The sequence below is a fragment of the Scyliorhinus canicula genome, chromosome 9 (genome assembly GCF_902713615.1).
Source record: "Scyliorhinus canicula chromosome 9, sScyCan1.1, whole genome shotgun sequence".
In the NCBI taxonomy this organism is placed as follows: domain Eukaryota; kingdom Metazoa; phylum Chordata; class Chondrichthyes; order Carcharhiniformes; family Scyliorhinidae; genus Scyliorhinus; species Scyliorhinus canicula.
In genome coordinates, this window is record NC_052154.1 from 67,235,375 (window position 1) to 67,251,576 (window position 16,202).

At 44.0% G+C, this 16,202-nt stretch overlaps 1 protein-coding gene across 5 annotated transcripts in view; it reads left to right on the forward strand.

The window, feature by feature from the left end:
- Window positions 1–16,202, forward strand: part of LOC119971382 (BTB/POZ domain-containing protein KCTD19-like) — a 179,175-nt gene that overhangs the window by 70,379 nt on the left and 92,594 nt on the right. For all 5 annotated transcript variants that reach the window (XM_038806837.1, XM_038806838.1, XM_038806839.1 and 2 more), the window contains one exon: window positions 6,089–6,172. In XM_038806837.1, the coding sequence (XP_038662765.1) occupies window positions 6,089–6,172 (84 nt within the window). The remainder of the gene's footprint in view (window positions 1–6,088; window positions 6,173–16,202) is intronic.

Here is a 16,202-nt window from a genome sequence, read left to right on the forward strand (position 1 = left end):
CTCTCATGTGTCTTGTCTTGTTTATTATGTCTCTGGATGGTTTCTGACTGCTGCACAAAGATATTGTGAGGGCCTCTTTTCATAGAATCCCTACAGTGCAGAAAGAGGCCATTCAGCCCATCGAGTCTACAGCAACCCTGTGAAAGAGCACCTACCGAGGCCCACTCCTCTGCCCTATCCCTGTAACCCCACCTCACCTAAGGGACACAAAGGGAAAATTTAGCATGGCCAATCCACCTAATCGGCACATTTTTGGACTATGGGCGGGAACTGCACCAATTGTTTATTGCCATGTGGCACAAAAGTAAAATGGGAAAGGTGGCCAAACCATGGTTTACAAGGGAAATTAGAGATCGTATTTGATCCAAAAAGCAAACAAATTGGCCAAGACAAACAACGGGTCTGAGGACTGGGAGCAGTTTAGAATTCAGTAAAGAAGGACAAAAGGATTGATTAAGAAGGACAAAATAGAGTACGAGTGTAAGCTTGCAGGGAACATAAAAACTGGTTGTAAAAGTTTCTATAGGTACGTGAAGAGAAAAAGATTGGTGAAGACAAATGTAGGTCCCTTACAGTCAGAAACAGGAAAATGTATAATAGGGGACAAAGAAATGTCTGAGCAACTAAATACATACTTTGTTCTGTCTTCACAAATGAGGACAAAAATCAGATACCAGAAATGTTGAGGAATGCTGGGTTTAGTGAGATGAACTGAAGGAGATCAGTATTAGTAGACAAATGGTGTTGGGGAAACTGGTGGGATTGAAGGCTGATAAATCCCCAGGGTCTGATAATCTACACCCCAGAGTACTTGAGGAAGTGACTCTAGAAGTAGTGGGTGCATTGGTAGTCATCTTCCAGAATTCTATGGACTCTGGAACAGTTCCTGAAGATTGGAAGGTAGCTAATGTAACTCCACTATTTAAAAAAGGAAGTAGAAAGAAAACAGGGAATTATAGACCAGTAAGCCTGATGTTGGTAATAGGGAGAATTCTAGAATCCATTATCAAATATTTTTTGCAGAACACTTAGAAAACAGTTGCATGGTCGGACAGTCCGTATAGATTAATGAAGGGGAAATCATGCTTGACAAATCTAGTGAAATTCTTCGAGATGTAACTAGTAGAATTGATGCGGAGGAGCCAGTGGATGTGGTATATTTGGACTTTCAGAAGAATTTTGACAAAGCCCAGCATAAGAGATTAGCTTGTAAAATTAAAGCGCATGAGATTAGGGGTAGTGCACCGAGATGGTTAGAAAACTGGTTGGCAGACAGGAAACAATGAGTAGGAATTATCGTGTCTTTTTCAAATCGGCAGGCAGTGACTAGTGGTGTACCGCATTGTTTGGTGCCAGGATCTCAGCTAGTCACAATATATATTAATGATTTAGATGAGAGAACAAAATGTAATATCTCCAGACTTGCAGATGACATTGAGTTGGGTGGGAGGGTGAGCTGTGAGGAGCATGCAGAGATGCTCCAGTGTGATTTGGACAAGTTAAGTGAATGGGTGAATGAATGGCAGATTCGGTATAATTTGGATAAATGTGAGGTCAACCACTTTGGTAGCAAAAATGAGACGGCAGACTATTATCTAAATGGCCATAAATTAGGAGAGGGGAATGTGTCAACGAGACCTAGGTATCCTCATACACCAGTAACTGAAGGTAGGCATGCAGGTACAGCAGGCGGTAAAGAAGGCAAATGGTATGTTGGCCTTCATTGCGAAAGGATTCGAGTATAGGAGCAGGATGTCTTGCTGAAATTTTACAAGGCCTTGGTGAGACCACACCTGGAATATTCTGTGCTGTTTTAGTCTCCTTATCTGAGGAAGGATGTTCTTGCTGTAGAGGTGGCACAGTGAAAGTTTACCAGATTAATTCCTGGGATGGTGTATGAGAAGAGATTGAATTGGTTAGGATTGTATTCGCTGGAGTTCAGAAGAATGAAGGGGGGGTCTCATAGAAACTTGTAAAATTCTAACAGGACTAGACAGGGGACATGACAGGGATCTCACAAGTCATTACGAGCTGGGTAGATCCCGGGAGCGGGATCATCTGGCTTATATCAGCAATACTGCCCCATGGAGAGCTGATTTTAGGGGGCGCAATGTGGCCATTGGATTGCACTCATGTTTTCAAGAAGCAGTTAGATATAGCACTTAAGCGAAGGGGATCAAAGGATTTGGGGGAAAGCGGGATTAGGCTATTGAGTTGGATGATCAGCCATAATCATACTGAATGACGGAGCAGGCTTGAAGGGCTGAATGGCCTCCTCCTCCTATTTTCTACGTTTCTAAACTGGAGCACTCGACGGAAATCCACACACAACGCGGGGAGAATGTGTGAACTCCATACAGGCAGTCACCGCAGGTTGGAATCGAACTTGGGTTCCTGATGCTGTGAGGCAGCAGCGCTAACCACTGTCCCACCCCTTTATTCTGGCTCTTCTACAATAATCACTTCCTTTCCCTGATCATCTTTAGTTGTGTGTGTGAGCATGCTTTCCTTGATCAGCCAGGATAGTTTATGTGGCTATTGCTAGCCATGAATATGTATGTAAATGATGTCCTTTGTATGTACTATTGTATCTCAAAGCTTTCCATCTCGTGATTTCTTGTCTCTGAGAGAGACATTGTCATTCCAGCAGTTTTCTCACAGACATCCTCAAGGTCTCAGATTTTTGATGCAGTAAACAGCAAAGCTTGATATAAACTCCCAGGATACCTCCACCATGGTATCTTTTCTATATGTGCCCTTTTTCCCACTTAACCAATGTACGAGTATCTAATTAAATTGTTAGATTATTACAAAGTTAGATTTTAATTTCTTTTGAAAGTTATATTTTGACCATTAGTATTATATTCGTAACTAAATAATTTTTCATTATCGGGCCTGCATGTCTTATTGAACTTATTAATCAGTAGACGCTCTTCATGTGTTTGTTTTGAGAATCCTTCGGGTGCCACACCTGATATTCGGGTGACACAGTGGTTAGCGCTGCTGCCTCAGAGCGGCAGGACCCAGGTTAAATTCTGATCTCTGGTGACTGTGTGTGTGTGGTGTTTTCTCCTTCTCCCCTTGTCTGCATGGGTTTTCCTCTGGGTGCTCCGGTTTCCTCTCGCAGTCCAAAGATATGCAGGTTAGGTGGATTGGCCATGCTAAATTGCCCCTTAAGGTGCGATTACTGGGCGAGGGATTTAGCCGAGGTAGGGTGGTCTTTCAAAGTGTTGGTGCAGACTGAATGAGCCGAATGGCCTTTTTCTGCATTGTAGTCATTCTATGACTAACAGAGGACAGAGAGATGATATACAGAATCAGTCTTGCTTACCAAATTTATATCCGTTGCTATTTGGAACTTGGGACTCTTTTTTTACAGGAGGCTGTGACAGGGGCTTGAGAGGACCTTAATGGCATGTTTCATGTTCCTTATTGGACAAGGTTGTCTGCCTTCTCACAGATCCATTGTGATTTCCAAAGGACTATCATTAGATGAAGCATGACAGAAAAGGTAGATGGATGAGGACATGTCCTTTCATCGACCAATTTTCACCTCAAAATAAATGCTTGAAGCAATGGATACAGCAAAGCCTATTGGCCTGATAATATTTGTGCTATAGTACTGAAGCCTGCTCTAGATTCAGTTGCGCCCCAGCCAAGTTCACTGACGTTTGCAGTGTTCAGTCCCATTTGCAACTTGTTGGATAATGAAGCTGCCTGTGTCCGTATTCAGTAAGACCCGGATAACATTCAGATTTGCGCTGATCTGCGGCATTATATTATTTGACATTTAAGTGCCAGCTAGTGACCACCTACAACTAGAAAGAATCTAAATATCCGCCCTTGACATTCAACCTCCTTATCATGAACCTATTAATCAAGAACTGATCTATCTCTGTCTTAAAGACACTCAGTGGTTTGGCCTCCACAGCCTTCTGCGGCAAAGAGTTCCACAGATTCACCACCCTCTGCCTGAAGAAATTCCTCCTCATCTCTGTTGTAAAGGATTCCCCTTCAGTCTGAGACTGTGCCCTCTGGTTCTAGTTTTTACTACTTGTGGAAACATCCTCTCCACATTCACTCTACCCATGCCTTGCAGTATCCTGTAAGTTTCAATAGGATCCCCTCTCATCCTTCTAAACTCGAACAAGTATGACCCAGAGTCCTCAACCGCTCCTCATATGACAAGCTCTTCATTCCAGGGATCATTCTTGTGAACCTCTTCTGGACCCTTTCCAAGGCCAGCACATTCTTCCTTAGATACGAGGCCCAAAACGACTCTCAGTACTCCAAATGGGATCTGACCAGAGCCTTATACAGCCTTAGAACTACATCCCTGGTCTTGTATTCTAGCTCTCTCGACATGAATGCTAACATTGCATTTGCCTTCCTAACTGCCGACTGAACCTGCACTCCCCGAACAGGCGCCAGAATGTGGCGACTAGGGGCTTTTCACAGTAACTTCATTGAAGCATACTCGTGACAATAAGCGATTTTCATTTTTCATTTCATTTTCACATTAGCCTGAAGAGAATCTTGAACTAGGACTCTTAAGTCCATTGTGCTTCTGATTTCCTAAGCATTTCCCCATTTAGAAAATAGTCTATGCCTCCATTCTTCCTTCTAAAGTGTATAATCTCACATTTTTCCATATTGTATTTCATCTGCCACTTCTTTGCCCACTCTCCTAGCCTGTTCAAGTCCTTCTGCAGCCTCCCTGCTTCCTTAATACTACCTGTCCCTCTGCATTTCTTTGTATCATCTGCAAACTTAGCAACAGTGCCCTCAGTTCCTTCTTCCAGATCATTAATGTATATTGTGAAAAGTTGTGGTCCCAACACCGACCCCTGAGGCACACCACGATCACCAGCTTCCATCCTGAAAAAGACCCCTTTATCCACACTGTCTGCCAGTCAGCCATTCCTCTATCCATGCCAGTATCTTACACTTAACACCATGGGCTCTTAACTTATTTAACAGCCTCCTATATGGCACCTTGTCAAAGACATTCTGGAATTCTAAATAGATCACATCCACAGGTTCTCCTTTGTCTAACTTCCTTGTTAACTCCTCAAAGAATTTTTTTTTTTGAGTTGCCACCGGTTTTATACTGGTGAATGTTATGATGGAATGACAGATAAATGAGGATAGTTGCAAAGAGGCTTATGATAATTATCAATTTTAGTTCATGATATAAAAGACAAAATTGGTGAACCTTGTATTTTATTTTACAATAGCATTTCTTTTTATTTTAAAATATTTTATTGAGGCATTTATATATTTACACATCAAGCACAACCATAAAACGAAACAAGCCAACAGGGCTGCAGATAATCAAATCAACTAAACTAACACCCACCATCCTGCCTCCCGCTCCCCAACTCCCCTACCTCCTTTTTTTCTTAACCCCCCTCCCTGCTGACATCTTATCTGTTCTCAAAGAAGTCGATGAATGGCTGCCATCTTCAGGCAAACCCCTCCACAGACCATCTCAAGGCGAACTTTATATTCTCCAGCCGAAGACAAGTGTCAGTAAACGTTTAGTATCTTAACATCTTCATTGCAGCATTTTTCTTGATTAATGTTTGAAATGATGCAATTCAATTTTAAGAAACAATTTCTTACAATCTAATTTGGAAAATTTCTAATGTGCCACATAGTGCACCATTGTTAAGAATGGCACAGTGGTTAACACTGCGGCTTCACAGCAACAGGTCCTGGGTTCAATTCCGACCTTGGGTGACTATGTGGAGTTTGCCCCTTCTCCCTTTGTCTGCATGTGCTTCCTCTAGGTGCTCCTGTTTCCTCCCACAGTCCAAAGATGTGCAGGTTAGATTGGGTTGAGGCATGGGGGAATGGCCCTGAGTAGGGTGCTATTTCGGAGGGTTGGTGCCATCTCAATGGGCCCAATGGCTTCCTTCTGCACTGTAGGCATCGTTATATGACCTAGGATAAATAAAATTACAAAACTAATATTATTTCTTTGTGATGAAATAATGTTCTAAATATTACATTAATTGCAAAAGACCAACAAGTCATTCATGCTTATCCTATAATTGTTCTTTATTTATCCATTTAAAAATTGCAGAGAATGGCCATTGCTTTGCCAAGAAATAGAAGAATGTAAAATTCCAGCACTTTCTGAAGCCCTGCGTCATTGTGAACTCTACAGGTATAAATAGTAAAAACAATTTTTATCACATTGCAAAAGTTATTGTGGATTAATGTAAAATTACTTTTTAAAAATACAGAAAACCAGTAAAATCAGCAGCATTCAGTCTATATATTGCAGATGATTCGGCATATTTCACAACTAATGTTGTGCTTTAGTTCATGAACATGTATTCTCGTACTTAGTACTTCGTTGAAGATTAAAACTACACCAGAAGATACTAGGAATAATGACTGTCAATGATAGTTGAAGTTACCATGTACAGTAATGGAGATGGGGGGGGGGGGGGGGGGGGCAGCACGGTGGCGCAGTGGTTAGCACTGGGACTGCGGTGCTGAGGACCTGACTTCGAATCCCTGCCCTGGGTCACTGGAGTTTGCACATTCTCCCCGTGTCTGCGTGGGTTTCACCCCCACAACCCAAAGATGTGCAGGTTAGATGGATTGGCCACACTAAATTGCCCCTTAATTGCAAAAAAAATAATTGGGTACTCTAAATTTATAAACAAAAGAAAAAAAATTAATGGAGATGTGTTTTAATGAACTATTCTTAATGGAGATATGTGCTTCAAAAACAATGAAGAATAGGCAACATTAATGGTGCTGAAATATCTCTGAAAAGAAGCTGAAAGAGGCATAGTAGTTCTTCTGTAAACATGATGTTCAACACACCCACCCAGTGCCGAGCAAAATTCAAAGGTTAATATGTCGATCACCGTCTTGCCTGCCCCATGTGAAATCGCAGACAGGGCAGGCAAAGGGAGTGTTAGGAAGGACCCTGGGGTATTTTATGGGCACCCCTGCCTGCAAATCTGTTTGTAGGGGATGTAACATTGTGTCCTTGTTTCCCCTCTCATCATTTTAACGAGCAAACTGACCTCAATTTTACAATCCAAAGTAGTGGCTTTCAAAATAACAACATTTTGGAAGATTATATGTTAAGGAATCTGCTTTCTTTAAGTCCCTGGGAAGGAAACTATCTGATCCTGGGGAATTGCCACTCTTTAGTGTCATTAATTTCTTCATTACTGTTTCTTTTTTAACGTTAATTTTGGTGAGAGCAGGGCAGCACGGTGGCACAGTGGTTAGGATAGGTGGATTGGCCACGCTAAATTGCCCCTTAATTGGAAAAAATAATTGGGTACTCTAAAAAATTTTTAAAAATTTGGTGAGGGCCAAATATTAGTTTTCTTAGGATAGCTCTTATTGCTCTACTGTAAATGCTGACAAAATTAATCAACATGTTCTACTAATTATTTTTTCATTGACAATATTACTTTGTTTCCAAGGGATTCACATTTCACCTGACCATCCTCTTTTTCCCCTCAAATATTACAAAAAAAACGTTTTTACTTTTAAATCCTTTGCAACCTTCTCTTCATAATCTCTATTTGCAGCTCTTACTTTGTTTTATTCTCCTCTGCTGTTCTTGTTTTTCTATCATTCGCCAGGATCTGTGCTTTTTGTAAGCTTTTTCTTTCATTTAATGTTGTATGTTTCCTATTCAGTTATTCGTTGCTGGATTTGCGACAAGTCGAGCTCTTGCCACTAAGGAGGATAACTGTTTCTGTATCGGATTACATTTTTTTGAACAGCCCCCATTTGCCTTGTCTATTAGCAATTTACTGTATGCAGTATTGGGCTTATTGCATTCTAGCTAAATCTAGAATCTGTTTTGCATTTCTCCTTTTCAAATTGATTGAACTCAATAATTGGTACTTCAGGTGGCGACATGTAGAAGGTAGCTCCCACCAGAGTTGTTGGTTTTGGTTCTTTTTACTCTGTTTCTGGGAGTCATTAGTGGTCAGACTCGTCCCATTCGAGAATATTTTGTGTGAGGATGCCAAAAAGCGCAAGAAAGAATATAATTAAGAAAGGACCGGATGAGCAGGTTTTTTGAGGAAGTGGGGGATAGGTGCAGACGCTGTGGGGGTAGCCCGACGAATGATGTACACATGTTCTGGGCGTGTCCAAAGTTGAGGGGATTCTGGCAGGGATTTGTGGACGTTGTGTCAGAGGTTCTGGAAGGGAGGGTGACTCCGAGTCCAGAAGTGGCAATATTTGGGGTAGCGGAAGATCTGGGGCCCAGGGCAGGGAGGGAGGCCGATGTTCTAGCGTCCACCTACCTGGTGACCCAGAGATGGATCATGCTGGGATGGACAAACTCGGAACCTCCAAAGTCAGGAGTGTGGGTCAGCGACATGGCAGGGTTTCTCAGAAATAAGGACCCGAGAGCAAATGTTGATGATCTGGAAAATAGGTAGAGGTGACAGAATCTTATGATCATGGGGTCTGAGGGGGTGGAGGATCCAAGGCCAACTGAATACGTTGTTCCCCCTGTTGAGCTTGATCGGGCCCACCAGTCGCTTTGGGCGAAGCCACGGGAATGAACCACCACGGGTGATGATAAAGTGTTTTCACAGGTATCGATCAAAGAAGTAGGTCTTAAAGTGGACCAAGAATAATCGGGAGGTGCAGTGGGGAAGCAGCAGCATCCGCATCTATAAAGATATTGCAGCGGAATTGTCAAACAGGTGGGTGACCTTTCACAGGGTGACGTCGCCACTCTACAAGAGTGATGTGTGGTTTGGCGTGGTGTACCCGGCGAGGTCGAGGGTTACGCACAAGGCTAAGATAATTTTTTCGAGATGGCTGAGGAAGTGGAGATATTTATTAAAGCTGATGGACTTGGACTGGACTGAAGGAGCTTGCATGGAACTTAGTTGGTGGTGGGGTCAGATCTGTATGGGGACATTAGTATTAACTGCGTATGTAGTTCCAACCAGCTCGTTGGTCTAGGGGTAGGATTCTCGCTTCGGGGTTTGTACTGTATGAAAATGTGAGAGATCCCGGGTTCAAATCCCGGAGGAGCCCTTTGATGTTGTTACTTATAGTGGGCAGCAGGGTAGCATGGTGGTTAGCATAAATGCTTCACAGCTCCAGGGTCCCAGGTTCGGTTCCCGGCTGGGTCACTGTCTGTGCGGAGTCTGCACGTCCTCCCCCTGTGTGCGTGGGTTTCCTCCGGGTGCTCCGGTTTCCTCCCACAGTCCAAAGATGTGCGGGTTAGGTGGATTGGCCATGCTAAATTGCCCGTAGTGTCCTAATAAAAAAAGTAAGGTTAAGGGGGGGTTGTTGGGTTACGGGTATCGGGTGGATACGTGGGTTTGAGTAGGGTGATCATGGCTCGGCACAACATTGAGGGCCGAAGGGCCTGTTCTGTGCTGTACTGTTCTATGTTCTGTGTACTTAGATTTTTGTTTCCCTTGTTCCCTCCCTCCCTCTCTTTGCTTTTGTTTGTACAAAGTTGGTGATAATTGAAATTATTGCAGGTTTGTTTGGGTGGTTCTTTCCCTTTGTTTTATTTGTTTGGAGTGCGGGATGTTTGGAAGGAGAGTTTGGATGAGGGGAGGGGGAGGGGTGTTGGGCTGTTTTGGATTTTGGGAAGTGGGGTGTGGGATTGGGGGTCTGTCTTGGATGGTTTATTTGGGGCCGGTGGTCTCTGGCACAGGGGCTGTGAGGGGAGGGGCTGTGGTTTGGGGGACCATTTTAGGCAGGTATCGTTGAGTTTGGAATGTGTGATGGAGGGGGTTGGAGGAGAGACGTAGCAGTTCGAGAGGAAGTGGCTGGAGCATTTCTGTGACGGGGGGAAGATAGAGTCTGATGGTGACTGGGGGTAGGAAGTTGTTCCATTTGTGGGACGGGCATGTATCCATCTTGTGTGGGCTCTGGTTTTAAGAGCCCTTGTGGTGGAAATGTCTGATTTGAAGGGGAGGAGGGTGAGAGACCCCCGATTTCATTGATTATGTGGAATGTTCTGGATTTCGGGCGCAATGGGCCGAGTGGCCGCCTGTTTACGGCTGGTCCCGCCGACGTAAATTAGGGTAGGTACTTACCAGCGGGACCTGGCTCTGCGGGCGGCCTCAGGATCCTCCGGGGGGGGGGGGGGGGGGGGGAATACGGCACTGGGGGTACCCCGATCCGTGGGCGGGCCTGTGTCGTGGGAGCACTCAATTCCTCCGCGTCGGCCGATGTAACAGTCCGCGATGGCCGACGCGGAGATGGACCCCCCTCCGCATGCGCTGGGATGACGCCAGCACATGCTGGCGTTCCCACGCATGCGGCAACTCGTGCCTGTTGGCGGAGGCCCTTTGGCGCCGGTTGGCGTGGCGCCAAGACCCTTCCGCGCTGGCCGGCGCCAACCACTCTGGCACCGGCCTAGCCCCTGAAGGTGCGGAGGATTCCACACCTTCGGGGCGTCCGACGCCGGAGTGGTTCACGCCACTCCTTCGCGCCGGAGTTGCCTTTCTAATGTGAAACGTCTAACTTCAACAAGTAAAATAGTTTCAAATCTTGTTCGATGAACCATTTAGACTGGAGACTATATCCGTTAATAAACCTCACCTTTTAGAGTTTGTTAAAATTCAGAACTTTGAAATATCTGTTCAATCTTATTTGTTTTCAAACTTCCCCCATTTTCTCATTCAGCTCTTTGAACATAAATTGAGGTTCTCTAACATCAGCAGGGTAGCATGGTGGTTAGCATAAATGCTTCACAGCTCCAGGGTCCCAGGTTCGATTCCCGGCTGGGTCACTGTCTGTGTGGAGTCTGCACGTCCTCCCCCTGTGTGCGTGGGTTTCCTCCGGGTGCTCCGGTTTCCTCCCACAGTCCAAAGATGTGCGGGTTAGGTGGATTGGCCATGCTAAATTGCCCGTAGTGTCCTAATAAAAAAAAAGTAAGGTTAAGGGGGGGGTTGTTGGGTTACGGGTATAGGGTGGATACGTGGGTTTGAGTAGGGCGATCATGGCTCGGCACAACATTGAGGGCCGAAGGGCCTGTTCTGTGCTGTACTGTTCTATCTATTCTATCTGCTTATTTTCACAGGGCTGTCACCTTTGTTCTGTTGACTACCAAAATAATGTACCATTGTGCCTGTCAGAGGGTATTGTTGGTTTGTCAGAAAATAGCAATTATCTATACTTAACAATGGCATTGTTCATGGTGAAACAGCAGCTGAAAATATCATTTAGCTTATGGCATTTAATAGCATGCCTACTATGCACACTGAATAATGTGAACAAACCTTCAAGCAGAGACTTCTGCACAAGTTTAAAGCATTCTAAATGTGTATTGATGAACACTAGTACATCAAATTAAACTGCTACAGTTGATTGTAATTGGAATGAAGAGAAAAGAGCATGGGACTTCAGTTGTGTAAATATCTAAATAATCACATCTAATTCTTCTGAAAGGAGTAATTTTAAACATTATTTTTTGTATGTATAGGCATCCTAATAAATTTATGTCTAAAGTGCACAAGGTGCTAAGATAAGGCCAAGCAGTCCAACTTAATTTAGACAACAAGAAACATCTTGGTTTCATGTTGCATGATCTTTGTTACTTCAGCACTTTGAGCTTTCATCTCCAATATCTACCTAGAAATCCAGCATTGATTGCCTTGGTGTGAAAAACATTAATAGTATCAGCCTTGATTTTATATATTGCAGTTTGAACCTATTACCCCATATTTTGATAGATGGTGGAATGGCAACATCCTGGACCATGATGATGTTTTATGTTCCTGATCCCAATGTTCGAGCCAGACTCTCTTCAAGCTCACATTTGCTACTGAAGGTCTTCCTCAGTATGAAATGCTAATGCAGCATTATCAGTGTAGAACAATTCCTTGATGAGGACTTGGCACACGGTTATCTTGGATCTCAGGCAAGCAAGACTTGAAACAGTTTTCTGTCAGTTCTGGTATGTAAATAGACACCTTTTGAAGATGATCTGAAGGCAAAGGACAGCAGTAAAGAGAAGAATATAACAAATAATGGTGGAGCCAGAACACAACACTGTTTGACCTCATTGCGGATCTCAAGGGTTCTGATGTTGCCCTGTTATAGTTGACCTTACCCATCATGTTGTCATGGAAAGAGATCACGTTGGCCAGTTTCGATGGAAAGCCAATCTTTTGCAGCAGCTTAACTATACCTTAAAAATATATTCATGGGGATGTAGGCATCATGGCGGCCTTGCAGCCATCCCTAATTACCCTTGAGCAGCTGGTGGTGAGCCACCTTCTTGAACTGCAGTCTTTGTTGTGTAGCTGCATCCAAAATGCTGTTACGGAGGGAATTTCAGGATTTTGACCTAGCAACAATGAAGGAACGGTGATATAGTTCCAAGTCAGAGTGGTGTATGATTTGGAACAGAATTTGCAGGTGGCAGTGCTTCCTTGTTTTTCTAGGTGCTCAAAGTTATAAGTTTGGAAAGTCCTGTTGAAGGAATCTGGATTAGTGAACATTGTAGATCGCACACACTGTTGCTATTGTGTGTGGGTAGTGGAGGGAGTTTAAAGTCGTGGATAGGACCAGTCGAGCGGGCTGCTTTGTCCTGCATGATGCCAAGCTTTTTTGTGTTGGAGCTGCAGTCATTCCGGAATGTGGGGAATATTCAAACACACTTCTGACTTCTGTCTTATAGATGCTGGGCAGGTTTTGGGGAATCCGGAGGTAGAAGGGTGTGTTGTTACTCGTGTCTTAATAAAGCTCGTAGTCTCAAATGTGGAGAAGATGCTTTATTGTAAGTTCGTTCACTCTTCAGAGCTGTTTCCTAAGGTTACCTTCAGTGTTCCTAGCTGGCGTGTGTGTTGTGTATCTGTGTTGCTCCAAGTTCTGCCCTCAGTGAAGTGTGTCCTCACTTCCTGTCCCCGTCTATTTATATGGCTCTCCCGTGCCCCCTCTAGTGTTTGCTCAGTTGTATTGCATCTAGTTAACTTGTGATCACCACATCCCCCTTTTTCTCTTTACATATTTTCTGTACATCGTTAAAGAAAATTGTACATCCTGTCCCGGTGTATTTATAGCTCTCCCTCTGGTGTTTGCTCAGTTGTTTTGTATCTAGTAAATCTACGATCACCACATCCCCCTTTTTCTCTTTACATATTTGCTGTACATCGTTAAAGAAAATTATAGAAAACAGTTACTTATGATATGCGTATCTATACAGGTGATGGTGCTATTGCATATTGTACAAAGCCAATGTAGTTATATGTCCAATTTCAATAAAACATTTATGAGTCCAAACTTGATGAATTTGTTCAGAGCTTTTTTTCTTTTTTTTTGTTGTTGTTGATGACGTGGTGATATTGATATTGCAAGTCCGCTGTGAATGTTGTTGGTGTTCTTTGTTATTTTAAGTACCCAATGCATCATCCCGAGGTGTTTGCATGGTCACCTCACTGATGTTGACTGGCATGGCCTTTTTTCTGTGCTTGTGGTGTTGATTTATTGTCTCATCCGCCTTGGATGCTGGTGTGCTTGCTCGTTCTGGAGCAGACGTGAGTTTGTGCGATTCGTTGTCATCCCATGACATGTTTGTAGTCTTGTCATCGTTTTGCAGTGTGCTGTGGCATTGTCCTTCATGTGCCGAGTAGTACCATTGCGTACAAGTCGTTGTTTCATTGCTGTTGTTTCTGTCGTTCCTGTTTTTGTTGTTTTCGTTGCCGTACTTGTGGCTGTTTTTGTCGTTTCTGTCTTTGGTGTTGGCACTGTCGTTGTTCCTGACTTTGTTGTTTTCGTTGCCGTTCGTGTTGCTGTTTTTGTCGTTTCTGTCTTTGGTATTGTCGCTATCTTTGTTCCTGACTTTGTTGTTTTTCTTGTTATACTCTATTCGTGTCCCGAGTGGATAATTTGAGTCATTGAGCATTTCGTCTCGAGAGTGGTGCGAATGATCTGATGTTGCATCGGTGCAGGTGACATCAATCATTTGTGGAGAATTGGATTCCTCATCTTTGCTTTCTTGGTGCTCCTCTTCCGTAGTCAAATTCTTCTCGATTTCATTTGACGCGGTGTCTCTGGATTCTTGGCGCTCCTCTTCTGGAGTCAAAACCTCCATGATTACTATTGACGTGATGTCTGTGGACTTCTGGCGCTCCTCTTCTGGAGTCCAAATCTGCATGATTTCAGTTGACGTGGTGTCTCCGGACTCTTGGTGCTCCGCTTCTGGAGTTGAAATCTTCATGATTTCCGTTGATGTTATCTCACTGGACTCCAGGTGCTCCTCTTCTGGAGTCAAAATCTGCATGGTTTCTTCTGGCTTGGTCTCTCTGGACTCCAGGTGCTCCTCTTCTGGGGTCAAAATCTGCATGTTTTCTTTCGGCATCGTCGCTCTGGACTGTTGGGTGGCCCGACTCTGTGCTTCTGTACAGACAAGCTGAGAACTGTCAGTCTCGCTGTGATCCTGTACGTCGAGTGCGATCACCTTGTCACTGTCTTCGCATGCAGTGGGTAGAGGTGCATTGTCTTCTTCTTGTTCATGTGAGCTTGGTAGACTGTCATAGTCTGCTTGCGGTTGCTCAGATACTGCGGGTTTACCTGCATGGTCTTGTTCATGCATGGTGTTCGCCAGGGAGTGTTTGCTTGCATCCCTTTTGGAGTCTGTCATTACTCGCACTGTGGAGCCTGTCATCGCTCGCTCTGTGGAGTCTTCCTGTGCTCTCTGTGTGGCGTCGTCTTCGTCTTGGGTATTGCTGTCATCCAATGTATCGACGAGCTGCCATGGCCTCATGGTGTTGGATTCATCTACCATGAGTAGAGTCGTGTTGAGCTTTGCAACGGTGTCGCTGATGCTGTGATCAGCATGTCCAAATAACTCCTCCATGTCTGAGTAGTATTCTTTGATACCCATTTCATCTTCGTTGGCTTCTTCTACCACGAGTTGATTCGTGTTGAACTTTGCGACCGTGTCGCTGATGCTGTGAGAAGCATATCCGACTGACTCAGCTGTGTCTGAGTAGTATTCTTCGAAAAACAAATCATCCTGGTTGGATTCTTCTACCACGAGTTGATTCGTGTTGAACTTTGCGACCGTGTCGCTGATGCTGTGAGAAGCATATCCGACTGACTCAGCTGTGTCTGAGTAGTATTCTTCGAAAAACAAATCATCTTTTGTTGTTTCGGAATTCTTTTTGTTCTCTTCACTTTGGGTGGTGCAGACTGCTTTTTTCAGGGTGTTGTGCAAGTTGTTTTTAACTGTTGGTGTATGTTCAGGCGTTTTTCTGTGTTCTGAGGCAAGAAAATTTGTGTTTACCACTTTAAGTGTCTTATTTTCAATTTTCGGGCATTTCCCTTTTAAGTGGGCGTGGTCGGGATGCTCAGACGTCATGACGTCACGCGCAGGAATGCATTGCGCATGCGCAACTCGGCCTTCCTCCTTCACTGTGCGGTTTTGTTTCCATTGCGCATGCGCGGCGTGCGCATGCGCATTACGATCCGCGACCAAAACTTCTTTTGACTGCGCATGCGCGGCTTGCGCATGCGCATCACGATCGGCACCGCGATCTTTTTTAAACTGCGCATGCGCGGCTTCCGGTTCCGGCGCATGCGCAGATGCAATTTGTAGTTCTTTGCTTACCGGAGACTGCAAAATGTGCTCCAACGCCATTTTTTGCCGTTTTTCGCGGATTTCAGCGATTTTTCTGTCCCACCAGGACTGGTCTTCCAAAATTCGTAAGTTATCTTCTCTTCCCGATTTGGACAGGGTTTCAGCGTTTTGGCTTTGTGAGAAATTCTTTTTATTTCTTCTTTTTGAGCTGTACTTTTCATTCGCGATTTCTTGCTCTTTTCGTGATTTTTTAAGTTTTGCATCACTCAGTCTCTGTGCAGTTTGGACTCTGAGTATGTCTTGCTGTTCAAATTTCTCACAGTACTCTTCAAATTTGTTTAGTAACGTTTGTAAGCTGTTTCTGTCTTCACCTTTTGAGTATTTAAATCCATTATAAACTTTCCTAGCTTCATGTCCTTCGATGAGGATTGCTATTTTAATTTCGTCTGAGGCTGCTGCTGCATCATATGCTATGATACTAATATCAAACATTTGTTTAAACCTTTCCCAGACACTTCTTACTTTTCCAGTCGTGTCCAGGTGAAGTGGGTATCCAAGGCACTTCCTCGCATTAGCGATGTCTTCCTGAGTCAAATGTCCAGTAGGAGATTTCCATGCCATTTTGAGCTTTCTGTATCTGCCACTG